This window comes from Haemaphysalis longicornis, unplaced genomic scaffold, assembly GCF_048455015.1.
Source record: "Haemaphysalis longicornis isolate Haplotype H1 unplaced genomic scaffold, Haemaphysalis longicornis Haplotype H1 scaffold_7, whole genome shotgun sequence".
NCBI classification, from domain to species: Eukaryota; Metazoa; Arthropoda; class Arachnida; order Ixodida; family Ixodidae; genus Haemaphysalis; species Haemaphysalis longicornis.
The window spans coordinates 28,022,235-28,050,084 of NW_027526422.1; the positions used below are offsets into that span (position 1 = coordinate 28,022,235).

Here is a 27,850-nt window from a genome sequence, read left to right on the forward strand (position 1 = left end):
ACGGAAGCAATTAGTAAATAGGACACCAAGTTTACCGACCGGTCGTACAGCTTCACAGATGGGTACTTCTACAGCCCTCGTTAACGTTGTGTGCCTAGCTAGCTCAAGCTCTCATATATCTTCTCAAATCCTATCACCGGGAAATTGTTAGTTGAATATGGGTCATTATGTTCCATTCTGCTACAAGTTAATAAAACATGAAATTGGTTGGGGACCTACCTTTTACAGTACGGAAAAATTAAAAACAGAATAGAAAGAAAATGAAGAAAAAATTAGCTTTGATGCCTTTGAACATCAAACTGGCAGGGCTGGCCGGCGCCAGGCGCCTTACCCATGGAATAGACCGCGATATCCCTTGTTGGTTGGTTGGTATCCTCAGGTTGTGGCACATATGCCTAGACGAGGGAGATATCCCTGTGGCAAAACACCAAAAGATTTCCCGATGTTCCTCTTCCGTGTCTTTGCTTTGGCGGCTTGGAAAGATATTGCGCCAAATTTGGCAACAACGTTTGGATGACATTTTCAGACAACTTTGGCCTGCCACAAGGAATTCGTACATCCAGCTGCCCTTTCACAATTTAATTGCTCGTAGTCCCGAAATCGGTCTCGAACAGTAAAATTTGCTTCAAAATGCTACTCGTAGATATTGCACGTTCGTCCATCTTTCTTTACGACGGAAAGATGTTTTAGATGCAAAGCATCTCTTAGTCGACCCTCCGTCGTCCGGCGTCCGCACCTCTCCTCCTCGTCCCCCTCTCCACGCCAGCTGTGATAACGCCGCTCTCCTCCTCGCCGCTCGGGTCGTCTCGTGCCTCCGAAGACAAGGCTGCACGGAGGAGAGCTCGCGACGCCGAACGTAAACGGCAGCGTCGAGCAGCGGATTCCTCGCTTCTAGAACGAAAAGCCGCTTTGAAACGCCAGCGGCGAGTAGCTGATCCAGATGGCGTTCGGCAACGTGACAACGCTTCGAAACGCCAGCGTCGAACAGCGGATTCCTCGCTTCGAGAACGAGAAGCCGCAGAACGTTCCCCACTACTCGATAAATAAAGAAGACATTTAATACGCTACTACACATGTCTTTACTCTAACAACCAATTAACACGCTACTACTCCACGGCTTTGCATCCCCTCAGGGTTCCCACGCGGGAAGATGGTGTAATTTTTTTGTCTCCTTTCCCCCACAAACCAGATATCATAACAGTGTTTCTTAAAGGCCCGTTCACACTGCGACGAAAGTGACGGGAATTCCGTCGCTCTGTCGCGCGACGACCGTTTTTGGCGAATGGTCGGGACCAATTCTTGTCGTCGCGCGACAAAGCGACAGAATTCACGTCGCTTTCGTCGCAGTGTGAACGGGCCTCTAGGAGTCCACCCATTAGCACGGCCGGTAGAATTCTTGGCTATCAAAACCGCGGACACAGGAAAAGACGGCACAGCAATCGAAAACACCGCTGGACCGCTACCGCGACGACAAACTCGAGCAGCATCGTCCATGCTAGAGGGTCTTATATTGAAGCGGCGGTCCAGTGATAACACTACCCATTATTCTCGCTCACTTCAGCTTCAGGCCATTCGGAGGACAATCATATCAATTTATCTGTCATCACTGAAAATCAAAACCGGGCAGTAAAAGCGAAACCGAAACCATCCTTATTGAATGTTTTTTTTTTCGGAGTCAAGTCAAGCACTATGAATCAAGCATCTAGCCATTTTGTGCAGCAACCAGCAACATTCAAGTGTTCGCGAGTGTATGAAACTGTGTGCTAACATGATAGTAACACTGACCAGAGTTTCATACTGGAAATACCCCAGTGCTTAACTGTTATGTATTAGTGCCTCAATTACCGTACGACTAATGCCGCCGTATGACGCAGTGGATACTAGAGCGGAACCGGTGGAGTCGAGTGGTCAAGTCGTTTGGCCGGTTCGATGGTAGCAGCAAAGCAACAAAGCGGCCAGTGTCGTTTTTTCTTTTTTTAATTTTGTGCCGAGTCAACTCCGTGAGCCCAGTTTACAATGTCGAAAAGCGACTTTTGCTCGCTGATCCTTCCTCAAAGAGTGCGCACCCGTCTTCAGGACAATGGCATTGACAATGACGACGATCTACAGGTGGCTGGTCAATCTTTCGCGGTTGAAGCCGCAATGGTTCTCAAAAGGCAGCGAGAAATACCGGCGTTCAAATTTATCACCGCCCTAGAGCGCATCAGCCAAGCCGAAAACACGCAGCGCATAGCAACCTGGGTTCCGAGCATCGACGCGATGCTTGACGGAGGCCTGCCCCGTTCTAAGATCATCGAAGTGGCCGGAGCTGCAGGAACCGGGAAGACGCAGTTTTGCATGCAAGTCACGGCTTCCAACCAGCTTCTACAGAAATCTACCGTCTACATAGACTCGAAAGGAGGCTTCACGATGGGACGCTACAGGGAAATCTTGGATGGAGTCTCCAAGAAGCGGGAGTGCGCTGGTCCGTGCTCTGAACGTGTTCAGTACAAGTTGTGCGACTCTTGGGAGCAACTAGTGTCACTTTTGTGCCTCCTACCTGAGGAGCTCAGAAGTGGCAGCGGAAAGGACGAAGTAACGCTGGTAGTGTTGGACTGCTTCGACTTCCACCTGAGGAATCAGCTCCAAGATCCTCGTGTGAGAAAAAAAGTAGTCAGCAACTTGACGCAGAAACTCGTGGATGTCGCTAGGTCCGGCCCCGCCGTTCTTGTAACGAACCACTTGTCTATGAGGTCCAGTTACAGTGACCCGACGACTCTGGTGATAGTTCCTGCTTTGGGGCAGGCCTTTGGACACGAGTGTGCCTATAGAGCTGTGTTCACCGAAGAGGACGATCTTTATAAGGCCACCTTCTACAAAGCACCCACTTTCGGACGCACTGTGGTGCCTTTTAGAATACAGCGTGATGGAATCGTCGAAGAAACTGACGGCTTTTAAGTGCCTGCTTTTATAGCGAGGACACATTATACGCGGAGTAATGCGCACCCATAATACACCTATGCGGGTGTATTTTTATGTGCCCCCCAAGTTGCGTCTAGTGTTTTGCAATTTTATAAATTTTGACAAGTTTCTTAAAAGCATGTGCTCATTAGAAAGTCTTCCGACTTGATTAATTGACAAGTAACATCACAGAGTGAATGGGGTGTGGTGGTTGCAAAATATTTGCCAATTTAAATGAAATGTTACACGAACATTTACCGCATGTTATTGCGAATCTCCTATTCCATTTGATGGAATAGGAGATTCGAAACATTTAAAAGGTGTAGGAAACATTTAAAATTTTTCCTACACGTTTGCATGGCATAGTGCTTGTGATAGGAAAAGACACCGGTGGCATAGTCAGGATCTCCTTCCAGAGGGGGACGGGCCCTTGCAAAAAGAGATGAGGAAAACAGAAAGGTAGGAAAATGTAATAACAACGAAAGTCTAAAGAGGAACCAATAGAAAAAAAAAAGTAAAGTTATTGATGCTGCGATTCTATATAATGGGAACTTCATATTGTTTAGTTCTTTTTGTTTTTTCTTTAGGGGCATGGCAAAATGTCTGATTGTCGTAGTGAAAGCCGACGTCGAAGCTGTGTAAGCTTATTGCATAACTTGGGATGGAAATATAATTTTCAGCACTCTCTTTGATTACAGGCAGAACTAGAGCCCACATTCATTCACTTTTCCTCCCTCCTCGAAAATCTTAGAAGAGGCTGCCAGCCCCATCCCCCCCCCCTTCCCCTTCCCCTTCCCCTTGCATAAGCCAGTGAAAGAGAAACATGCACAAGGAACGAAAGTTTTAGGGTGCAGCTCTTTGGCGACCGTCTCTGGGCTGAGCTGTGTTGTCGGCGTAACCGAGTGAACGGTGGCAAGACTGACGAGTGAAAGAAAAACGAACGATGAAAGAAAGCAAAGGAGGAGAGTGTCGCGAAATTGGGAGGGGACTGCGCTCCGCCGTGGCGGCGCGAGGCAGCATTCTCTGGAAATGTGCGGTGGATGAAGGGAGGGGGCAGTATGCTGTGCCCGCACGAGTTGCTCGACGGCCTGACCCTTGGATAAAAACAGGAGGGGGGCGTGCGCGTGACTATGATGTGTGTTCGCTTAAGACGCAGTTCGCGGTCCCTTCCTGAGACGCATTTCACGCCACCGACGCAGAGGCTCATCATCGCTGCCGTCGAGCTCGAGAACCCACGAGTGAGTGCTGCCTCAGCGCACTGCTGCTGCACCCAAATATTGCATTAGGGAGTATCGTAATCGCCAGCCTATTTGTTTCAAGTTCATTTTATGAGCTGCGTGCAGCACAGTGAAAGCCAAATTGTTCTCAACAATACACCAGAAGCATCTTGCCTAACTTAGCGTGATGGTCCACGGTGGCCAACCAAAAAAAGCAACAATAAACGTTCGGGCCTTGGAAGGACTTTTCCATCTCCCCGCTTGGCAGGGGTAACTGAAAGACCCTAAAGCCTGCTGTTGCTTTTTTCAGCTGGCAACCATGGGATGTCGGAGTGAGTTAGGCCGCTGACGTGGGTAAATTGTAGAGAACAACGTAGCTTCCACTGTGCTGCGCACCTTGTGAAATGAACTTTAAATTCAAATGGCTCAGAAATGATTTACGAAATAGCCATTGTAGTGTGCTTATGTTGACATTAAGTCAGTAAAAGCTTTGTTTGACTATTGGCTGTGAAATGATTGTTCCCACAGTGCAAGTTTCTTTGTGCAGAATATCAGGGAGGAGTGATCAATGGCTCTCTCGTAGAATAGACAACATATAAGTATGAACTTATGCAACACTATGTCTAGTAAGTTGTTTACTCCTTGCTTTAAGAGTGCGTTTAGAAAGCTGGATTGTTAATATATTGTGTTGAAGGGGGCGGGTAATTGGGGGTATAATGGGGGATAGGGGTAATAGGGGAATTATTGGATGCTTGGAAAAAATGACAAGTACAATACTCATGTCTGAGGCCTGACCTTGAGTTTCAACAGGGAGGTGCTTATTTGCCATGTGTCCACAGAGTGACAATTCACATCTCATTTCTGACATCAGCTGCCTCTTCCTTCAGTTACACATACTACTGCCAGCCGAATGTTTTACTTCTGTGGTTCTTGTCTGGAATACTTGCTCCAGCTCATCTGATAACTGACAGTCTTAAAAACTGCACCTGTCATGTCATTTCCGCATGAACGTTTCTCACCCAATTGGAACTTGTCCCTTCTACTTGTGTGCATGTAAGGACCTTTTCATCGAGCTGCACTTCAAGTCTCTTGTGTAAGAGCTCCGACAACTGGCTGTTAGATTTCCTTCACTTACCATGACTCACCCCCACGTTGCCTGAGGAGCCTTGAGGTTGCTCAGAAAAGGGTTCCACTGCTAATTTCAAATTTCATAAACAGAGCAGACTTCTTGCAGGTTTGAGGTTCAGACATCCGATAATAGCAAAAGCATGCAAGTAGAGTGATAGCTGGAAAGCCAGCAAGGCTAGTCCCCAGCTGTTCCCACCGCCCTGAAACAACACAGAGACAAAACAAAAACGTTTAGGCTGCCTTGAAACAATGTCTTTCAGGAGCGAAGCCCCGTAGGGGCTCGGGTTGTCGGCGTCTCGTGTAGTCACGGTACTAAAACACCGGGACACTCATTTTCCAACGCCTCGGGCTACAATGTTTTATCTCCGTGGAAAAAATGCGTACTAAAAGAACACACTGGGACACGCATTTTCCAACGCCTCCCTCTCGAACACTGCGTGCTTCAAAGACACGAGACTTACAGCAAAGCTGCATACCTCTACCCCCCGATGGTTTCATCGCCATGGGCAAAAACGCCAAGGCAGAATACACTTATACATTGCATGCTTCGCCCCTCCCCAGGTTTCACGTTGGTGAAGATGGCCCTAGATTCTTTTTAATACAGTTAGCATTCTTGCTACACTTTGCCCTCTTTGCGTTATGTGTTCTCGTCTAGTTTTTTATGCCGAGCCATATGCGTGTGTAGCCTGAGAATAAGTGGAGACAGGAGGTGATCAGAGTCGTAAGGAGTGTGGATGCAAATGACGTCGCATACTCAAGACGATATGACAGCATTTGGCCGGTTGAAGAAACAATTATTCCAGAACTGCACTGAGGCATTAATCTGAAAGAGCTTTACGCCATCATCCAAGCGCTCCGCTACATTTTCCAACAGCTGCCAGCACAGCGGGTTATCTTCACATATTTGAAGACAGTGCTACAAATACTACGATGCGCCAGCTGCTTCAGCCTGCTTCCATCTAGCCTACGACACCGGGTACTGCGTGACGCTGCAGTAGATCCCAGCGCACTGTAGCATCCCAGGCAACGAAAAGGCAGACAAAGCGGTCCGGAGGGTCTCGCTGCTTCGGAATAGGAGGAAGGCCTCTTGCTAAGTACATGGTCCGAGAATGAGGCTGCCGGTGTAAATTGCACATCCTCTAGAGACTCTACCATCGCTTGTGTCTCAATGCAAAACTCGCCAATTCCTACCGCTATTGCCTCAGCCAAACAGCGAACCCTTACTGTGACAGCCATGAATTTCCAGAGGCAGTTGAGCACATCCTACTAGAGTGCTCTGCATATAACCAAGCAAGAAACGGCCTCACACAAAAGGCAAAGTGCCTCAACAGCAGTTTCTGCAAGTATAAAAGCACTTCTTGGACCATGCCTGCCTCCCTCATCTCAGCAGAACGTGCTAGCCGCATGCTTTATTTGATTACCTACACAAAACTACTGTTCGTAAGACGATTTAAGGCTAAATGCCATCACTCTGTGAGACCATCTAGATTTTTACATGACCCACTTGAACCTACGGGAAAACTTCTTTTTCTTTTACTTACTCTTTCTTTCCTCTCTTCTGCATTACTTCCTGCAGGGCCTGTATTGCGTACTCCCCATCCCTGCATGTAGGCGATAACAAAATAGCAGACCTCTCTGGTTTACTCTAATTAAGAGCCTTCTCTCTCTCTGAGGAAGGGAGATGGGAGAAAGTGAATTCAGTTTGTCAACCCAAAATTGCCATGTAACCACAATTGCATGGCTAACCCCACTGCATCAGTAGGAATGATTGCCCCAACATCACCTTGTATCGAGACACCACCATGGGTTACATGCACAACTCAATAACTCGTCTGGTATTATTTCATTACCCCTACTTGACCACTGGAGGTGCAGTGACGGCTACCTCCAGAGGTCTAGTAAGGGTAACGTCACCTGTTATAAATGCGCCAACAGAAATACAGCGCAATTCCAATTCTGCTTCAATTTTTCACAACGAAATGCATGTATTTCCCGCATATAACACTTATGAAGGCATTATATTAGAGAAAATGGTATAGCGACAATGTTGGAGGCAGTTTTATTAGATGCAACCACCCAATGAGAGCTGTGCACTTCCATTATAGAATGTGACTTACGCCTGGCTGCTGGAAGAACTAGTCTGCATTTGTGTGTACACATCGCAGCGCGTCATCAAGGCCTGGTGATCATGGAGTTAGGGATAAGAACAGGGTCCCACTCCTTGTGGACAGCAGCAATGAGTAGAATGACACACCTCTCCCCGTCAAGGTAAGGCGTCGTCTATGCCTACTCACAGCAGCAGGGGACGGACTTACTAGGAGTGCTTGTTGTTCGATCATTGCACCCAAAATTGCTCATCATATTTTGTGTTCTTGCAAATTATTTTGGAAGGAAACTGTAGCACCATTTTTCTCACTGATTCCTGTGAAATTTGAGTCAATTAAAAACTAACAGTATGTTAATTTGTGATGGCATGCTTTGATCACCATTCACCATGTTTTCATGTCCTGTGCCCTTTTAAAAAAGTGGTGTTTATCATATGGCAGTGCACTTGCTTTGCAGTGTAGGTAACTTTTAGAAGGAAAGAACGGTGCTAATTAAAATGCATGTTTAATAACAAAAAGCAGTTTGATGTATCACAGCATCACTGCTGGCAGTGTAACAAACATTGTCAATGCAGTCTTCAACAGTTATTACAATGAAACAACTGATATAACATATATTGCACAACCTGGACTAGAACACCCATAAATATCCTTCTTCTGCATGCATCTCAGCTGCATTATTTGCTCAAGTATGTTTCCTATAATAAAATGAACACTTGTTAATTTAGCTGCCATACTACAACTGCTGTACTTTGCAGGGTAACCGATGTTGTCACCACAGAAACAAAACTCGCAATGGATAATGCACGTCTTTGGCTCAGGCAAATAGTAGTCAGTCTTACACAGCACCCTGCAGATTGGTCCATGTATGTTGTGTGAACATCTTCCATTGTTAACCAAAGTAGCAGCCGTATCACAACTACCCTACCAGGCAGTGTAGTCAACATTGTCATCACAGAAACGAAACTCTAATACTGCATGTCCTGAACTTGGACGTGCACAAACATCTATCTTTTGCAGCACCTGGCTGCGTCAGATTGGTCACGTAAGTTGTCAAGACATCCTAGAAATATTGTCACGCAAACAAAACTCCCTTAATAAACATGACCTGTCTAGGGCTTGCAGACGCGTAGGTTGGTCACTTATGTTGTCCAAACATCCAAAAGAAAAACACTGCACTTTGTAATTCAAGTAGCAGTCGTATCACTACTGCCCTAGCTACTAGTGTAGCCAGTGTTGTCATCACAGAAAAAAAGCTCTAACAGATATTGCATGTTTTGAACTTGGACAAGCATAGACGTCGACCTTTTGCAGCATACGAGTTACGTCACATTGGTCGTGTAAGTTGTCCAAACATCCTAAAGACCTCACTTGTTCAAAGTAGCAGTCCTATTACAACTGCCTTAGCTAGCAGTGTAATTCATCACAGAAATAAAACTCGCAGCAAATGCCCGTCTTGAGCCTCCAGATGCATAGATTGGCCCCTTATGTTGCCCAAAAAGCCTAAAACGAACAATTCACTCGTTAAAGTAGCAGTCATATCACAACTGCCCTATCAGGCAGTAATGTTGTCACCATTTAAACAAAGCTCTAATAACAGGCGTCCGCCGCCCTGAACTTGGGCATGAAGGATGGCATCTGTCCATCCTTCGCAGCACCTGAGTTGCATTAGACTGGTCACTTGTGCTGCCTAAACATTCTCAGTAGTCCCACTTTACTCCATAAATCAGGTAGCTGAGTCATAACCGCTGCTGGCTAGCGGTGTAACCAACACTTTCGCCACAGAAACACAACTGGCATTCCATGTTGGACGCGCGTAAACTTCCAACTTTCGCGCCATTTTGGGAGCGCAAAATCGCTCACGCGTGTTGTCTAATAAAAGTCGTCCGAAAACCACGCCTTGGAGTCCAGAATCCAAGGCTCGCGTAGAGAATGAGGGGACTGGTTTTGGTTACTGGGGCTAGTACTGGGCACGACGGCTGAAAGAAGAACAGGGACTTCAGCGCGGTTCAGTTCGGCGTAGGTTCTGCTATGACCCGACAGGTTGAGATCTTCTGGCTGACCGCCGCTCGGGGACAGAGCCGCCTCTGCAACTGCTCTCTCGTTTCGTACGACTTCCCCGTAACGGGGCCCTTGCGCGGAGTCGGAAGCATTTTCACAGAAGCTTTCCATCAGGCCTTTCATCGTCGGGGACAACATGCAGGTAACTTCGTCTATGCCACTGTTGAGCCAAACGTCACATGCAGACGGACTCGACGATGCGCTGAATGTGTCGGCACGGCTGGACGCAGGGGTCTCGCGCAAGGCAGTGAATACCGCTGCGTCCTCCGAAGACGGCACTAGCTCTTCCGCCACGCTAAACTTGCGGTCACGTTGTGAAGCCTTGGGAAGCTTGACACACGCCGGGCGGCCGTTGAGGAAGCCGTCTCGCACACCTTTCAAGTCCCGTGGGCCCCGCTTGTTCCGACGGCGCTTTTTTTCCAGGAGCTTAGACACGACACCCTCGAGATAGTGTACGTGCCCTGCTGCTGCGTCCAGGATTTCGCTTTTAGAAACGCAGCGTCGGTCTGGTCGCCACGACGGCGAAGGTGGCACAAGGTTGCGCAGTGCGTGGAAGTACTTCGCCATCTCGGCTCGCCAGCGCGTATCGGCGGCCCGACGACGGCGTGTGTACTCACGCCTGTCAAAAGTTTGACGCCTTGGACGTCCGCGAGTAGCAGGCTGTAGGTTACGGTTTGTCGGCGCCATAGAGAACGTTAAGGTTGAAGTGTTTGCACAAGCTTCTGAACACAGAAGCGACGAAAGTGTGCGCTTACCGATTTGAAATACGAACGCAGCCCGGATGATGGCCTCCCGGATCTGAGGCGCCGCAGCGCAGTTGAATTTGTGTTAACTTGTTCTACTTTCTAAAATGTAATGTGAAAAATAGTATATTTGGAGGAAAGTTTGTTTTTCAGCATGCAGACAAACATAATGAGCAAAAACTCGCAATAAACTACAATGAAAAGGCGTAGTTTCGTAGAAATTCGTGAATTTTCGCCATCAAGGTTTCGGCAGTTTCGGTACACTCTAGTTTCGGCTCTCTTGTTGACGGTTTTTGTTGTTTCAGTGCAGTGTACGAATACAACAGCTGCTGCCGCGTGCTGTCTGTCGCTGGCGTGTAGTTCCATGCGTAAAATGTGTTGCTTTTGCATGATTTCCAATAACTTTCCGCTCACACGGCGCTAACATATTCTTTTTTCATTACGAGCTCGCTGTCGTGGTCAACGTGCACAACGTGAAACTGACGATCGCAGCTATTCGTCGCTAGCCGTGATTTCAGAAGCCAGACTAGGGCGAGAAAGTGAAATAGATAACATTTATTGTGAGGGTAGCTAAACTTGTAACGTCGCAAGCCCTCGATCCTTGGTTGGAGCAAGAATGAACGTCAAATCTTTCAGCCAATGCCAACAACATTTCCACTGCTTGTACGTCTGTTTTCAATTCTTCATTCAACCCAGATGAGTTGAATTTGCTTTCAGCATTTACGCACTCCTTGGAAGTAGCACAAAAAGCAATGTTGGCCGCAGTTACTGGTGACCGAGTCAGCTTGGCTATTTACATAGCTTTACGGCTAAGTAGCGAGTACTTTTAGTCAAACCCACATTTCGAAAGCTTCAATGAAACGAACGGTATAGCCAGTTCTTAACAGTGATTAACTGAACGCCCAGCAAGAGAAGGCCATGCTGAGGCACCGGCCGTGATGGCAGGTAACAAATATGTTGCTGTCCTTTTTTAGTGATAAAGAAAACGTGCAGCCGTACGGTACGTGATGCAAACAACGTAAGCGTTGAACCACAGTCAAAAGCACTGCGAATGACGAATCCATGAGCACCCGACATGACCACATGACTCGCTGACAAATTATCCTCGACAGCAGTGCTCCCTTGCGGAGAAACACAAAAGACTGCTGTAGGGTCGGTAGAGTGGGTAGAGTTCTAAAACCTGCCACCGTGAAACTATCCTGCTTGAAATGAACGCATCGATTTCTGTTCTCGTTGTCTGGTGCAGCCGAGGTTACGTTTGTACAATATCGTTCATGTGTTGTGCGCCCGCTGCATTAGTTAGTTTCCCGCGGAAGAAATTCGACAATGGTAGAGAGGTATTGTTTTACGCCATGCAACGTTTCTACGGCATGAGAAAAGCTGTAACGTGCTTCATTTACTTCAGACGTCGTCCGAAGGGTTTTGTGCCACGTGCTACAAGGCGTTTAGCTTGTCGGGTGGGACAACAGAACAGCCCGTGCAACCAAATCGGCCACTACAGCGGCGAGCGGGGCGGCAAGTTGCAATCGCTTAGGAAGAAATTATCCCTCGCCCTTTGTAAATAACATCGGCAATTTGTGATTCAGGAGCTTGAAATATGCCTCGTCTTTCACATATCGAGTGTAGATTGCAATTTCCCCTTCACCGCTGGGCCGATTTCCTTTGTTCAGCGTCCAGACACAAGTGGCTCAAGTAGCAGTGCCGCACTTTAAAACGTAAGTTATTTACTAACGCAGTTGCATTCCGGACACGGAATGAACGCTATTGCAAATAAATAAACAGGAATAAATGTGATGCTCACTACACATATCGCGCATTCGTATAATAACTCCGTTGGTCAGTTACGAAACTGCTGCTGCGTACGCGGGACCACTTTCCGTGTCAGTCCTCGGTTTGGTAACGCCACTGCGATGGAGAGGCGAACTAATGTGTAATGTGGGCCAGTTGCAGGACAGTTTTTGGACACTATTGTGCATTAAGCTGCCAATCTTGGTTGTTATGGCGAGGTTACGTTTTAGCCAAGATGTCGGGGATCGTTAATTTATGAGACCAGGCCGTCCTGATCCGTATGAATGCGGAGCTAGACAAGCTTTCAGGTGGAGTATTTGCAGCAGTCTCATAAGCGCACTATGCCATTCGCTTATTTAATCGTGGTTTATGGAAAACATCTACAGCAGTGTTAGATCATTCTGTTTCCCGAGTGATTTTTGTTGCTTGTTACAGTACGTTTAAACTCTGGAAATGTATTTTTTCAGCAATGAATGGCGTTCGACCCGTTCATCAGGACGTCGGCCATGGGGAAAAGAAGAAAAGGAACTACAAGCTTCTGGTGGACCCAGCAATCAAGAAAGGCACCGTGAAAGTTTACAGATACGATGGAGTCGTGCCTGGGGTACGGTACTACCCGCAGAAAGAATCCCTTTTAGTCCACGATAGCTTCGATCGCGCTGCCAAATAATCCATGAAACTCTGGCGCAGCGACTCCATCTGAGCTCACGTTTGACTCGTGGCTGTGTTTACGCGGTGTCTAACTACTAAAGCCAATGTTTTTTTGCGGCGATTGCGTTCTCATTTGTGCGCAGTGATGTCAGAGTCGGAGTTTTTGTACGAATCACTTCGTTTACATTGTTGATCGCACGGAAAACCGCGACCGACTCCAGGTGCGCCGTGCATATCGCGCCTGTGGTGCTCGCTCGCGTTGCTGAAACTGCCGTCAGTGCACCAACCAAACGTCTGACAACAAGCCTAAACATTTTTCAATTTCCGCAGAAAGAAGATTTTAGAATTGTGAATGTCTAAGGCCGTTTTTTTTTTATTCCAACAGTTAGTTGCATCGTAGGCAGTTGTTCACTTACTGCTCCCGCGGGTTGAAAAAGCCGCAGACGTCCCTGCAGTTAGGATGTTTCAGTAGCTGCTACAGCGTGCGACCGTTTCCTTTTTTGCAGCAAGAAAACCTGTATCCGCCAGTGCAAGTTCGAGATCCAAGATCCCGCCTGTCGTTGCTCTGGGCAAGAACGGAGGTTGCAGACCTGCCGATTCCAAAGTTCAAGGTTCGTTTTTGGCGACGTTTTTACTACGATCACTGGCGTAGTTGGAGCCGTCAGAGAAGGTGCTTACAAGAACGGCGCCCCGGTTTTCTTGGGCGATCGGCTTCCGTTCTTGATATAAGCATGCATACAGAATAATAACCGTAGTGAATTATAACTGTTTTATTTACCTAGTTTTGGCTGGCCCAGTCAAAACTACTCAGTACTACACAGTTTTGTACTATACTGTTGGGTCAGATCTCTGCTATACTCAAAACTTGATTGAGAGTACTGTGGTTTCTGACAACTGGAGAGACTGCGTAGAAATGGTTTGTAAAGCAATCGGGTTGCTCTACAACAACTACCGATGCATATATTAGGTGCCATTTTTTTTACTTTTGTTGACTGTGTTGGCTGAGGAACCTGTCCTTGGGCAGAAACCGACATTTGGTTAAAATTCACTGACACTAAGTTGACAATAGTAGTATCGCCATAGGATAGTTGTGTAGTGCGCACGCTAAACAGAAAACAAAACCAGCAAGGCAAGCCTCAACATTTTGTGGTTTTCACCGCAAAGAGGAGAGTTGAGCATTGTTGAGGCTGCCTGGAAAGACTGTTGGAGTGCGCGTGTTGACGACAAAAAAACAAGCAGTGCGTTTGATCGGTACACTAGTTCACAGTCCGTCTAGTGATATAAATACCTTCCCCAGGATGAGTCTTTTTGGTGACACCAACCCGATGAGCAATGTAGGTGGTGTTAAATGTTCGGAATGCCTGATATCGGATTCGAAGCTCCCAATGTCGTAAAAAAAAATATTCGCTAGTGGCAAATTTTAAAGATTGATGTTTTGGCCACAACTAAGTACCTAAACTCCTTGAATGTGTGCAGGCAGTCAAACATGACCTTCTAAAGATATGGATTGCTTGACATGTCAGCTCATCCGGCACCCTTATGCGATGACTAGATTAGCTCTGCCTCTAGTAGTTGCAAAGATGCTGCTGCTCAGTTTCTGCGGGCAGCCATTATTTTTATGCAGTCGTCTGGTGTTGCTATCAGGCAGAGAAGCTAACTGTTGCATTTCTTCGCAAAGCTTGGTGTGCACTTGAAAGGGATGCACAATTGTCTGTCAGTACTGCCTGTCATACCGATATTGCAGCTTCTGCGAGTTTTGGACAGTGTTGTGCTCATGAAACACCAGCTCTGCAGGTCAACAAAAGTAAACAAAGGTAAAAAAAAAAAAAAGAAGCACCCAATTCTATGAAATTTTAGCCCATGTTGAAGAAAACCAGGTTCAAATTAACCCATAGTCCCCACTACAGCACACTTCGTAGCCCAAGTGCAGCTTCATCCCATTAGGCCCCAGTTTGAAAGAGATGCGAGGACATTCTTTGACTCGGGACAGATATCTGTCCTGGGTGCAAATTTTTTTAGAGTACCGTTCACTGTACCTTAGATGCATTTATGTACATTGTGACAGTCACATTTGTGATGCTTGGGTACAACCATATACCGTGTATTCTTTGAGTCGGCGACAAGATTTTTCCAGCTGCATTTCGTAGGTCATACTATACAGCAGACTGAACTCATTGAGAAGATGCATTCGCGTTTCTCTTCGCACAAAGGCGAATGCATGTAAAGCCCGCTCTCGCTGCAGCTGGCCCGCAAGAGTGCATAATAGAATGGGAGCGGCTTGTGGTTTGCTAAGTGCTGAGAGTTGTTGAGACTGACTAAACCCCCCCCCGTCAAGCCCGCTTTCTTTAGAAACGATACTTCTATTTGTGTCCACTACTAAAAGAGGCTGATCATTTTAGCGCGCACTGAATAGAACTCCAGCAATTTGTCTGAGTGGAAAGGAACAAAACTTGAACGCTTGGTTTATTTGTACGGTCTGGATGATGTATGTGCCTTCAGAGAACTTCTAATAGTGGAGGTGTTCAGTTTTGCAAGTGGTCCCGGTTGAACAGAAGCATTACGGGCTGCAGTGTCACATGCAACTGTGAATAATAAACAGGGCGAGGGAACAGCTGTTTACTGTTTCTATAAATGTCAATTGTCTGCCTAGGATGAGTAACCGACCATTTCCTCGTAAATAAATTGGCTGGGGCATAACCTTTTTGTGGTCCAGATTTTTTTTTTTTAAATGGGCTCACATAGTCATGTTTTTAGTCACAACTCTGAAAGGGATGAGAGCTGTGTTGCTGTGGGATAGTACTACTGCATTAAACGTTACGAACTGTTAATGTAATTTTTCTGGTAGAGCTTTCTAGTGAATAGTGACTTTCTCATGCTGAGAGTTATTGGAGATATTCATAACTTCATTGTATAGTGCACTGTGATGATTTTGAATCCAAATACAAGTGGAGTGAAAACACTACCACATGGCATTGGGTATATTAAAAGAGACAAAAACAATCCCTCTAATTACCTTTATAAATTTGTCAATGCGCCAGGAGCAGTGGTGCTGTCTCCATGCACTGCGACTGCTTTTGCTGTTCAATAAAATAAAGACAATAAAAATGCCTGCAAACCTTTGCAATGTTGGAGTTACTTGATTGATATGTAAATAGACGTCTGCACATTGCTGCAGCTTCACAGTGTAACCAGAATCTTGAATACACCACCGTGGCTGTTATCACATTATGGAAAGGAAGCTAGTCATTTCAACTTTGCCCTTTCAAATGGGAAGCTTTTAGTGATGGCAGCACATTGTTTTGTTGAACAAGGTGCTAGTGTCACATGCATACCTGCCAACTCTTCCGAATTTTCCGTAAAATGTACGAATTTTGCCGCGTCTTACGATTTTACGAATCGTGCCTGAAATTTTATGAATTATTGAAAAAAATTGGACCATCTTTAAAGGACACTGTGGTACCTGCGCCGCCACGAGAAAGCAATACGTAGTATTGTTATCACCAACTGCGAAGCAGCGATTTCTGTCTTCTTCTCGGGGTGGGCTACGCATCCATATCCAGAACTCGCTGCATCTAAAGCAAGTCTGCTTATAGCGTGTTGTTCACGGGCTGGTTACGACTTCTGTGTTCGTGGCGCTCTTTGTATGACTTCCGCGTCCTGTGCAGTAGGACCCGTGGTACGACCGCGGTAGTTCTTTCGCATTGCAACGGCGGGCTCGAAGCGGCGAGACTACTACCAAGTGTTCTTGAAATCGTACATGTAAGAATTTGCTTCCCTGCCCAATGGAGTTGCTGCTCATTACTCTACAACACTGACGGTTTGCACGTATGGTTCTGAAAACGTGAGAACGTTCAGACTTAAAATTAAAGTGTGCTGCCCCCCACTTCCCCTAGTCTGCGGTTATTACGGATTTCCATGTCACCAGGTTGGCAGGTATGCATATGAAATGCTCACTCTTTTGAACAGAACTAAGGTGCATGTTGTGTTCGTGGTCCGTTTACAGAATGCAGTTGTCATTCTTTTGCATGAAAAACGTTAATGAATGGGAAAATTTGCATTTTCGCCCCTAATGCGAAGTTGGGAGTTCCAAAGATGGCCTGCTTGCATCTATGGGTGTTTTTATTCTCCCCATTTTAGAAATGTGCAGCTTGAAGTTGCAACTGCGTGACTAATATTTTAACATGACTTTTCCAGATTGACGATCACTATGTGGGGGTGCCACCGCCGCTCGAAGTGACGCTGACCAATTTGAATGACAACATTGGCAAGGCCTTTCTGGATGATCTGCTGAAAAAGTTTGGGCCGATTGACGAGTCCACGGTCTACTACCATGCACGCACACGGAAACATCTCGGCCTGGCGCGCGTCATCTTTTCCACCACCAAGGCCGCACGGTACTGCGTCGACAAGATGCACCTCTCCTCGGTCATGGGCAACATTCTCAACGTGTTCCTCGATCCGTTCGGTGAGTACAATGATCTAAGGCTATTGAGTCGGTTGTTACAGCTTTTGGTGGGAGGGCCTTGTTGTTCATAGGTAGTATGTACAGTCAAGCCTAGTTATAACAATACAAATAACAGTATATCGGATATAACAATGAACAACCATGGCACCGTCCACTTTTGTATGCGTTCTATGGTAAAATAAACCGCTTATTACAATGCTCCAGTGCCACGATATCGGATATAACGATTGAATCCGGTTACAGTGTGCACCGAAAATGCGAGCTACCGCCAGCTCTCCGTGCCGTCAGCATGCTCCGGAAGCCGTGATGCGCCTCGCATTTTTTCCACCCCTCAGAAAACGAGTCGACTGCGCCGCTTATGAGGAAGCGAGAGGAGAACTGTTTTTCTTCCAAATGCCTCTCCCGCCACTGCCACTTTGGCATCGCCCCCGCGCCCGCTCGCTCGCTCGCGCATTCGCCTGCTGTGTCATGTGCACACTGCTTGGAATTTGGCTGAGCGCTTCTTCAACTGCCTCCGTTTTCGTGCGGAAGGGACGTCAGGGATGATGTTTTGGAAACAGATATCTGAGTGCCTCACTGAAGAGGTTTTTGTTGTGAGGACACGTGCTGCGGACAAAGGTGGCAGTGACGACTCCGACAGCGCGGTTGTGCAGCCTACTCTGGTAGGGTCTAAGCAGGAGGCCCAATGCATGATACAGTCCCTCAAGGACTTCGTTTCCGCCAAGGACCTTTCGCTCAGCTAGGTGCAGCACCCATAGCTGCTCTTGAAAAAGATGTACACCAGCTTTGCGTGAGGCAAACGAAGCTGACCGACTACGGCATCTTTTCTGCAAATAAGTAGTAGTACAACCTTGCTTGCAGGCGAATAAAGTGTTTGGATCTCTGATTTGTCTCTTTTTTTTTTTTTTTTTTTTTTTTTTTTTTGCAGCCTGCTTATAATAATTATCGGTGATAACGATGGAATTTTCTTGGCACTTCAAAATTGCTATAGGTGGATTAGACTGTATCAGAATTAAATTGCACATTCAGGCATTGAGTGTTTAGCGAGGGGACAGCACATTTCAAAAAATTAAATGCTGACTGTTTCAGTAATCCTGAAATTGTAGTTTTTACTTTCAAATACGATGAACTTAGGATGAACATGATGTGTGCATGATAGAAGATGGTCATGCTGGTTGTACACTCCACTTGCAGCCGTGTGCTCGTTATTGCAATCTGTAAACAACTAACCAAGCCTCGAATAGTTGGAGCAGCCTAGATACTATTTCGAAGAGGTAGCACTGCTGTTGCACTAAAGGATATTGAAGTCTCCTGAGGATTACTTCCCAGTGAAGCGAAACTGAAGCAGGAAATCACGTGTAGGGTTAGTGCAAAGAGGGGCCGGACACGGGTTCGATTCCCAGCCACGGCGGCCGCTTTTCTGATGGAGGTGAGAAGCAAAAACGCCTGTGTATACAAGAATTCATCGCACGTCAATGATCCCCATGTGGTCAAAATTAATCCGGAGCCCTCCACAATGGCACGCCTCATCGCCTGTGTTGCGTTTCTGCGTTAAACCCTACAATCATTCAATCAGAGGTGTAAAGGAAAAATGAGCTGAACTTTGAGGTTTGGTTGATCCGTTTTTGTTCTTGCCGCAGGTCGAGAGTGCCAGCGGCTCTACGAGGAGATGTCCTTGGACCGTCCAAAGTTCTCTGAACCTCTGCCTTATGTGCCAGATCCTCCTCCACCTCCCGTGCAGATGCTGCCAGCACCAACACCGCCGCCACCACCAACGCCAAGAGCCCCATCGGCCGCTCCTCCTCCACCGTCGGACTACGCCTACACAAACCACTCCGACTATGGCTCCGGCTCCTCCTACCGTTCTAATCAGTCTACCCCCCTGAGCTACGACAGTGGCTACTCCTACTGCTCGTCATCACAGTATGCAGCGCCGCCCTCGCACTCGTGGGACGCGAACCATTCCGGAGCATGGACAGCGGATGGCATGTCCTGGCAGCAGGGCTCCCCATGGGACGCTCACGCCGACGCTGTTCCGCCACCCAAGCAGAGTCCAGCACGGGAGAGCCTCGACAGCCGCATCGAGCTGCTCCTGAAGCAGACAGAAGGCAGGGGTGGCTTCCTGGATGCCGCTGCACCGCCGTTTGGAAGCCCGCCTTTTAGCGACACCAGTGCAGCTCCACAGCAGGAGTCCCCGGTGTCGTCTTTGGCACCCGCCGTGGACGGAGCACAGCTCCCACCTTTGCCACCAGACTCCTCTCCGCTTCCACCGCTGCCGGAAAGAGACGAGCTCCCACCCCCGCCACCTGACGAAGATGACGATGGTATGGATGAGCTCCTGTCAACCCCGCCTTCCCCATTCATATCGTACGAGGAGTACCACCACTGGGCCAGGGTAACAAGGGAAGCGCGGCTCAGGGTGCACTCAGACTCCGAACTGGACGATCGCCGTGGGGACACGACTTTGCAGTCGAATGAAGACACCAATCAGTCCATGACAAGCACGCAGAACTCTACACCGGTTCACGACGAGCTGCCGGAGCCGCTGGCGGAAGATGACTCTAGTGCAGCAATAAAACAGGTGGATGACGATGATGATCGCATGTCACTGTCGTCGCTGAGTAGCGGAGAAGAGAAACTTCAGGTGAATGCCCCACTGCCCGAGCCGCCAGCGCCCAGCGCGTACCTCACTGAAGCTGCTAGCCCAGTGGCAGTGGCCACGCCGGTGGCATACCAGACAACGCCCCCACCACCTGGCACGTCGTCAATGTACCCCTCTGCCTATTCCAGCGCGCACCCCATGTACCCAAGCCAGGAGGTGCAGATGATGGCGCAAATGGGCATTTGGAAGCCCGGCATGGGCTCCGGCGTGCAAGCAACATCACCACACCAGCAGCCGCGGCCGCCACAACCGCTGCCACCGTCACCGATACGGTCGAGCTCCGCCTACCCTTATGGGAGCCCCTCCACCCCCACGGCCGTGCCCCCACCACCTGTGCCGGCCTACAATCCGCTCTACCCTCCGCCACCACTGCCTCCCTTCAGCCCCGCATCGGCACCCCCCTACGTGCCCCATTACTACCCTCCGTCCTCGACGGCGCCGTACGGCAGTGGGCGCGTAGACTATGGCGCGTCGCGGCTACCGCCGTCGCCGTACAAGTGGTACAGCAGTGCAGTGGCGCCGCACATGAGGACTATGCGGCCCAACAGCCCGCCCATGCCCCCGGGCACAGTGGTGACTGTGGACCCCAATGCGCCAACTGTGCGGGCTGTGCTAGATGCCCTGGTTGCTGAACTGAAGGAAATTGTAAAGCGAGACATTTGCAAACGCATGGTGGAAAGCTATGCGTTCAAGCGCTTTGAAGTTTGGTGGGACGAGCAAGTGTCGGCCGCATCTAAGGTACCCCTGTGGTTCCTGTCTCGCCTGCTGCATGCTCCCACCCTTGCACCTATCACTCTTTGGGGGCTAACACTTGCATTGTCGTTTGTGGCCACAGTTGTGTCGTATGGCTTGTTCGGAGGCCATGTAATAGTTGTCCACAAAGGAAGGTGCACTTTTAATCCTCTTCTAATAAAGCTTTGTTTCGGCCATCAAGGCCAAGTTGCTTGCTATGTAGTGCCAGCCGCTGTACGCATTTAGTCACGTATAAAGGTGAACTATAATTTAGTCCTCCTGAAGTGCCATTTGGGCAGTTAATACACTCGGGAGGGAGCGGTGGCATGCACTGTTGTATTTATTTTGCACGTTTTTCAATGGCACACACAATTCATTGCTGCAGTGTAGAGCAGAGCTTGCTTTTTTACGGCACTGCATGAACTCTTCACCCATTCTTTCCCTCTTGGGCCAGCAAGGAATGTTGTGAGAAAATAGAACCACCAAATTTTGAACTTCAGACACAACTTTTTGCCTTGCTCCTTTGTCTCCACTGAAACGCATGCAGAGGTCTTTTTACAACATTCATTGCACACCACCTCCTGGTTGCGGAACTCCTCCTGTCCTGTTAATATTAATTTTAACCAATTAGTGATCCTCTTACCAGGGAACGTTTACCAATTTTACCAGCCAATTTTACTTTCTAAAAAGATGTCCCATTTCAACAGTAGAAAAAGGCCTTTTACGAGACCGTCGGCCCTAAAGTTGTTTCGAGCTTATGTCTGTGTAGTAAGTTTTTACTTGGTTTGATTTGATGGATTCTGATTCGGGCAGATGAGTACCGAGCAAAGATTCAACGACTTCTGGCATGATCTGAGCTTTAGTTGAACTAAGGCACCACGTTATTTTCGTTGTCTTGTTTGGCAAAATGCGTGAGTGTGGTGTCCTTCTGACTAAACTTCCTGACTGCTATCTTCATTAGTGTAGCTCATTTTTTTCACTGAAGGGAACCAGCAAGTTATTTTCAAACGGAAGTCTGACCTTCCCATAGCTATTTTAGCGGTGATTCTGTGCCGAAAGATGCCTTAATTGCTGAGAAAAGGCTAATAAAACGCTGATTAAACGTGTCACGATAAACCGGAAGCAAAGCAGCAGTGATGTATAGTGGTATAGAAGCAACCAAATGCAACGCTACCACATACTGAGCGGTTGGGTCAGTTTCAGTCAAATGAATCGTACTTTCCTGAACTCCAACATCCATTGCAGCTTTGGACCACTAAGCAAAATGTTCTTTCATGGGACCCGTGATCAGTATTGACGCTTTGTTGAAGAAAAACACGTACTTTTGAGGCCCCGCAAATGTCGGCGTCGAACCAACCGCTCGTGCGAAGCTCGCACACTTCCTCAAGAAGCGTGGCAGCCATGAAAGACATTGCGGCACGCCAGACGGTTTAAGCACTTCTGGTGCATGTCGTGCAATCACGTTTTCGCTATTTTCTACCTTATTTTAAAAATTGATATAGAGTGGTATATTTGTGTTTTCAGTGAGCTCATCTATCGGTGTAGAGGAACTTGTATTTCGACTTCGGTGTCCCTTTAAGTCATGACAATGCCTGCATAGCAACAGTGTCTGTGTGCTTGTTCGTACAAATGCCCACGATTTGCAAGCACTTCATCCTTTTTTGGTCCGGTGCAACACTGTGCTTAGCACACTTTGCAATTCAGTGATGTAAGGTGCGATGACCCTGGCTTTAAATGGTCATCTGCGTTTTATGGAAAGATGAGTCAATCTTGACATTTGTTTTTGCTCAGTTGTTTTCTTCATGTTATCTTGTAGTATGTTTTTTATTTCATCTTGTTTTCTTTGGATGGTGTTAGTGTTGCATTTCACCTGCATTTTTTTTTTTAATTTCATCTTTTGTTTTCTTGGAAGGGGAGTTTTTCGTTTTGTCTGCTTTTTGCTTCCTTCAGTACTTAGTGGCGCACCTCCTAGTTAACCGTGTATGTTTGTGCAAGGTTGGTATGTTTATTCTTGCATAGACAAAAACTAGTAAAGTGTTTAACTCTTTTTCCTTGATGGCACTTTTAAATGCTTTCCCCTAAACTTGCGACTATGGTGTTTTGTTGCGATTTGAAAGTTTCCTTTTTCCTTTTTTTCTTTTTGTCACAGTGCAAAAACCAACTTTTGTGTTTTTGTTTTCAAACAGTCAAAGACATCTGAAGTCTCAAAAAACGAAGCAACAAGCAACCCAACTGTTTCCTCTTTATCATCATTATTTGATGGGTCAAGGGCAGAATCTGGCTTTTCTATTGGCGAAGGATTTGGCCCAGGCTTTGGATTTGGCCTCCGTGCTGCCATGCCAAGGATGCCATCATTCAGGGTGAGCTCAGTGTTTCTTTACTTGATTGCGGTGTGTGTGCTCTCACGCAGCATTGTTAAAAGGACGTCTGCACTTTTCCTGCTCGACGAGCCCTGCTGGACGTTAAATCTCCATGTGCCGAATTGAAAAATGTGGGATTTTCTTTCTTTTGTTCCTCACATTTGCTGCTCAAGGGAGGTATTTGTGTTTGTACGTTTGCCGTGGACACTCGGCAATGCTGGTAATGCCATCTCGCATACCTGCCCACAACCGTATTCAAATGTTCTTTTGGGTAGTCTTGTTCACTGGATTCAAAGCTGGTACCTATGTGTAAAAGCTAGTGACTGTTGCGTGGGAACAACTACAACAGCTTGCCTTTATTTTACAGAGAATACGGAAACCACCATCACCACCGCCCCTTGATGATGAGGACAGCAAAAAACCTGACGATTCTGGTAAGCACACTGTAATCTATGCTAGTTTATTACGAACGCCCAAAAAATCTACTTGAGTGCAGTCTACTCCCGTGAATTCGAGCTCAGCTGCTTCCACTTTTCGCTTCATTTAGCTGTGCTGTTTACACGAGCCTGGTTCATAACAGCAGATTCTTTCAGTACCTTTTTGGTAATAAAACTTTGCTGCAAAGATATCTTCATGCACTGTTCAAAAAGACTCCACTGCAGCCCTTGGGCAGCCGGGAAAGTTCTCTGGGAAGGACACTTGTCGCAGTCATAGCTGGGCGCACTTGCTCTTTTTTGCTCCTGTGAGCTGGTGAAATGTTAGTAGTGTTTTCCGAGTGCTGGAAAATACCGTGCGACTTTCTATGTCACTGGCTTCCAATCTGGATGCTGAGGGACTGTGAGAAAGTGACGCTATTTTGCTGTCCTTTTCACGGCAAAGTGCACGGGGGGCTAGAGATGCCCTATTCCTCGAGAAAAAGTGCTGCTCACATTAGCGGGGAAAAAAAATGTTGATACCCTTGGCACAATTTGGTTTGCCAAGCACCTTGTGAATGATGACGTAGAGTATCTAAGCTTCAAGCTGGAGCGATTCTCTGTGTGGTTTTCACAGCAGGAGGCACTTTGAACATTTCCAGTTGAAATGCTGGGACTGGTAAATTCGCAGGGTAAAAAAAAGACAGCTGGCAAGTTGGTTAAGGATCATATTTTTTACGGAAATTCATTAGCTTCTAGACTCAGCAAGCGCACGTGTAATTGGGGAATGCAAACCTACGATAATTGTTAGAAATACTGCGATTGTCGTTTCAGCTCTAATCATGAAACCCAAAATCCACTGTGTTTCTTATGCCACTGAATACCAGAGGCACCTGCAAGAGTAATATTCATTTTGCACTATTCAAAAATCATTGCAAGGAATTTTGTGCTTTCCTGAAGACGATGCCAAGTCTTGAAAAATCATGTCATTACGTCCCCGGATATTTTTAACCAAGGAAAGCACTGAAGAAGTCAGGAGAAACTGTCCCAGAATTAACTCCAAACGTATTTCATTCTGAGAATGCAGATCCCACCTATGGCTGCAATTATATGTTCGTGCAGATTGAAGAACTTTGCGGCCAGTTTTGCTTTTGTAGCAGCATTCAGTACGTCACTATTAGCTACGCTCTTCGGTAAAGAAGTGGAGTTAAGAGTGGGTGCACATTCTGCTGTGCGGCCATACATATGGAACAGACGTAGCCACTTGGTGCCTTTCGATCTGCGGTAGCACCTTTTGTGGTAGCTTGTATCCCCAAGAGAGACTTGGGCAGGAGTCTTACCAAAGAAGTATTGAAGGGCTCTGGTAATAGTGTCAAAAGATTCCCCGTGGTAGTGTGCAAACCTTGCCTCTACTTCTCTTCCACACCTGTTGTTTGTTGTAGCTGCATTGTTGGGTCAAATATTTATTAATGTTCAATGTATTTTACTGGCTATTACACTTTCACATTTCATTTCTGAAAAATCGCTGTCACTAAAATGTGTTTACATTTAGTCCACCATTCTTTCTTACTTCTCCTCAAATGTTGTTCTAGTAAGCACTGGACAATATAAGCAACTTGACTGAAATCATTGTTGTGTCATCAGCTCCCACGGCATTATAATTGCTGTACTAAATAAACATTTCTCAGACCAATATTTTGAACTAATTCAACTAATTAATTGATTAGCAGTCAACTGGTTTATTGCTATCTCCTCGAATTCTAGTACGCATATCCTAAAATAAATTATGCATTATTTTCTTAATGCAGAGGTGAGACAGCTGCGCATATTGCACAGTTTTGATACAAGTTTATTTTTCTGCTCCAGGCTGCTCCAAAAGCTTGAAATTTGCTAAAATTGCGCCAAACTGCTCCAGAATAGTGTCAAGGGTTTTAACGCTCCCGTCAGTTTCAGTGGAGAAAAATGCTTACGGACGGCATAATTTTCCAACACCCCAAGGTGATGCTGATTGTAAAGCTTTAATTGATTGATCATCCAATAAGATACCCGCATTAAATTGTCCCCGAGGTAATTTTTTCGAATGTCACAATGTCAGGTTGCACATGTTATATTCTGTGCGTTTTTTTTTTTTTTTTTTTTAAGTTTACCCATCGAAAACTATTGCAAAGTCCTGTAGAAAAAATACTTGTGTACTGAGGCGCAACTATTTGTGCAAGTTGATGAAAAAAACTGCAATTTTTTGAGCCCCATATCTCCAGAACGACATTACTGGGTGCCGCCATCTTGGTGTGGTGAAGATTGGAAAACATGGCCGCCGGGTGAAGCAGTTGCTCGTGGTTCAGGCAGAGGCTCGTTGTTCATGTCGATTTCTACCGTGGTTTTGGTAATGGGGGTGGCTGCATTTACATTTAGTTGTTTGACCTGTTGCATGAAGTTGTTCGACTCGAAAGACGGGAATTCATAATAAACAACGTGGCGCCCGCGGATTCGCCATGTTTTGGCCTTGAGTGTGAGGCGCGGTGCATGCTTGAAGGGAAATTTTGGATTCATTGCGGTGTTTTAAAACGTTTAGTTATTGATGCCTTTGACAGCGAGCTTGCGAGTGGCAGGAATGGGACGATCGACACTGCAGAAGTGGCAGCGCAGGCACATCGCCGCAAAATGTTCAGGCACGGTTCGCCGATAGTGGGACTGGCTAGTAATAATGGTTCATCTATTTGAAGTGAAAATTATTTCCAAAAGAGTGGTGGCCAGGCATACCAATGTTACTCAAATTACGATCAAAGTGAACGTGCACCTTGAGGATTGAAATGGGAAAGCTGGTGGGGTGCAACGACGGTCATCTCGCTTTGCGCAACTCTTGCACGTAAAGCCGAGTCTGGGAATTCAAAAATAATAATTTCGGCATTCGCATGGTAATAAAAATGCCTTGTGAGTGCTTAGTTTTTCAATTTGATATTTTCAACGGCACTTCACGCTATCTATGCATAGAGCCTACGAATTTAAAAATGGTTTCTAAAAAGGTAGTGCAGTTCGTACCTTGTGATACTATGGTAGAAAAAACTTTATTGAGAGGCTGTTTCAGTGTTATGTACGTGCAGAACCGATTTAAAAGTGCACTTTTGCCCCCGAGTTGCCAAAAATTTGATTTTTTAGGCTCCTAAGGTGACATAATAAATGTCATTCTTCTGCTCCAAATCAAGGTTCTTCTGCCCCGAAATCGAGATTTCCGTGCTCCGAAAACTGCTCCCAAATCCTATTACGCTGTCTCACACCTGTTAATGATACGAATATAAATTTTTTTCGTTTTACGTCTTTTCTGGTGAGTAGTTAGTTTGGAGTTGTAGAAGTGTTTCGGAATGCTCACTTGCTCTCCAGTTTCGAACTTGATTGTGATTTCTTATGAGTAAAGTGCTTCATTGAGATAGGAGTTACTCTACTTCGAACCCACTTGAGTTTCTGCTGAGGGAAATTGTACCATGTGTGACAGCTAAAACAAATCTTTAATTGTGCCGACTTTCATGGATTTGTGTGGTCACAGTTGAGTTGTGAAGTTATTTAGGAATTCTAGTTAGCACTGTACAGTCAAAACTCAATTTAACAAAGTTGTCCTGATTCTGCCTTATGCCCACGCGGTTAATGCTGTGACTGGATTGGAACAACGAAATCAAATTAATCTGGAGCCCTCCACTACGGCGCACCTCATCGCCTGCGTTGCGTCGGCGCGTTAAACTCAACAATCAGTTTAGTTATGTGTTCCAATATAGCAACTGTTCGAAAAGTGGCGGTCAAAAAGTTGTAATTTTTGTCTATTTTATAGAAAGTGTCTCAAAATTTGATTATGAGGCATCGGTAACATTGTGGAGTACTTTAATCCCACTACAAACTGAGCGGTGCAAAAAAAAGAAGCTATCATTTTGATCTGATTTCACCAGGTGGCGCCAGCGGTAAAATATGTTTTGTGTCGTATGCCGTGAATGGCGCTGTGACAGTTTGGCAGTTAGATTTTTCGGGATGCGATCTGTGCTGTTCATTCGCCATCACTCTTCTGTGGATACTCCCTTGGCTATCTCACGTGCAAGCACATCGTTAGCCCTAGTGTCTACTAGCATGTTGGACGTGGAGCCCCGCAGGAAAAAAAGAACAGCTTACTTACCCTGGACAAGAAAACGGCCCTAATTCGTGCTGTAATGAGTGGACAAAGGGATGGGTGTGGCTGCGGCACATGGCATTCCAGCCAGTACTCATTTCTCTACAAAAGTGGAAAGGCGACATCCTCTGCATGCGTCAGGGAACCTCTCATGCAAAAGTGCTGAAGACTACTCCTCATGGCGAAGTGGAAGAGGCCGTACTTCGCTACTGCCCCCGAATGCAGCATCTGTGGTTCAGCCTCTAAACCAAGAAATTAATGATAGCGTTAAGTAGCGTAAGACCGTCAAGTCGTTGATTGATTTCTTATAAACCTGCCTGCTGGCTTTGGTACGCTAGACCCTGAAACTGCCAAAGCCGCTCCGGACTGCACGAACGTCAGGCACCAGCGCGAAGATGCCTGGGAGTACCTTCGCTCTGTGGATGAAGTACCCAT

The 27,850-nt window shown here is 46.6% G+C and overlaps 2 protein-coding genes across 5 annotated transcripts in view; both read left to right on the forward strand.

Moving 5' to 3' along the window:
* The first annotated feature begins 1,687 nt into the window (after positions 1–1,687).
* Positions 1,688–8,163, forward strand: LOC144144951 (DNA repair protein RAD51 homolog 3-like). Its single transcript, XM_077676454.1, has 2 exons — positions 1,688–4,178; positions 7,451–8,163. Exon 1 carries the CDS (start codon positions 2,017–2,019, stop codon positions 2,935–2,937), a length of 921 nt encoding a protein of 306 aa, XP_077532580.1. The 5' UTR covers positions 1,688–2,016; the 3' UTR covers positions 2,938–4,178; positions 7,451–8,163.
* A 3,170-nt stretch (positions 8,164–11,333) lies between these two features.
* Positions 11,334–27,850, forward strand: part of LOC144144949 (histone-lysine N-methyltransferase SETD1-like) — a 32,837-nt gene continuing 16,320 nt past the window's right edge. For 2 of the 4 annotated variants that reach the window (XM_077676450.1, XM_077676451.1), the window contains exons 1-7: positions 12,064–12,290; positions 12,450–12,586; positions 13,140–13,244; positions 16,828–17,098; positions 18,739–20,498; positions 22,679–22,852; positions 23,220–23,286. In XM_077676450.1, the coding sequence (XP_077532576.1) occupies positions 12,263–12,290; positions 12,450–12,586; positions 13,140–13,244; positions 16,828–17,098; positions 18,739–20,498; positions 22,679–22,852; positions 23,220–23,286 (2,542 nt within the window). In that variant the 5' untranslated portion in view covers positions 12,064–12,262. The other 2 variants (XM_077676453.1, XM_077676452.1) reach the window with 2 other exon arrangements.

What these genes read in the sequence shown, in the direction of transcription:
- LOC144144951 (XM_077676454.1), top strand. Translation starts at nt 2,017, where the DNA reads ATGTCGAAAAGCGACTTTTGCTCGCTGATCCTTCCTCAAAGAGTGCGC.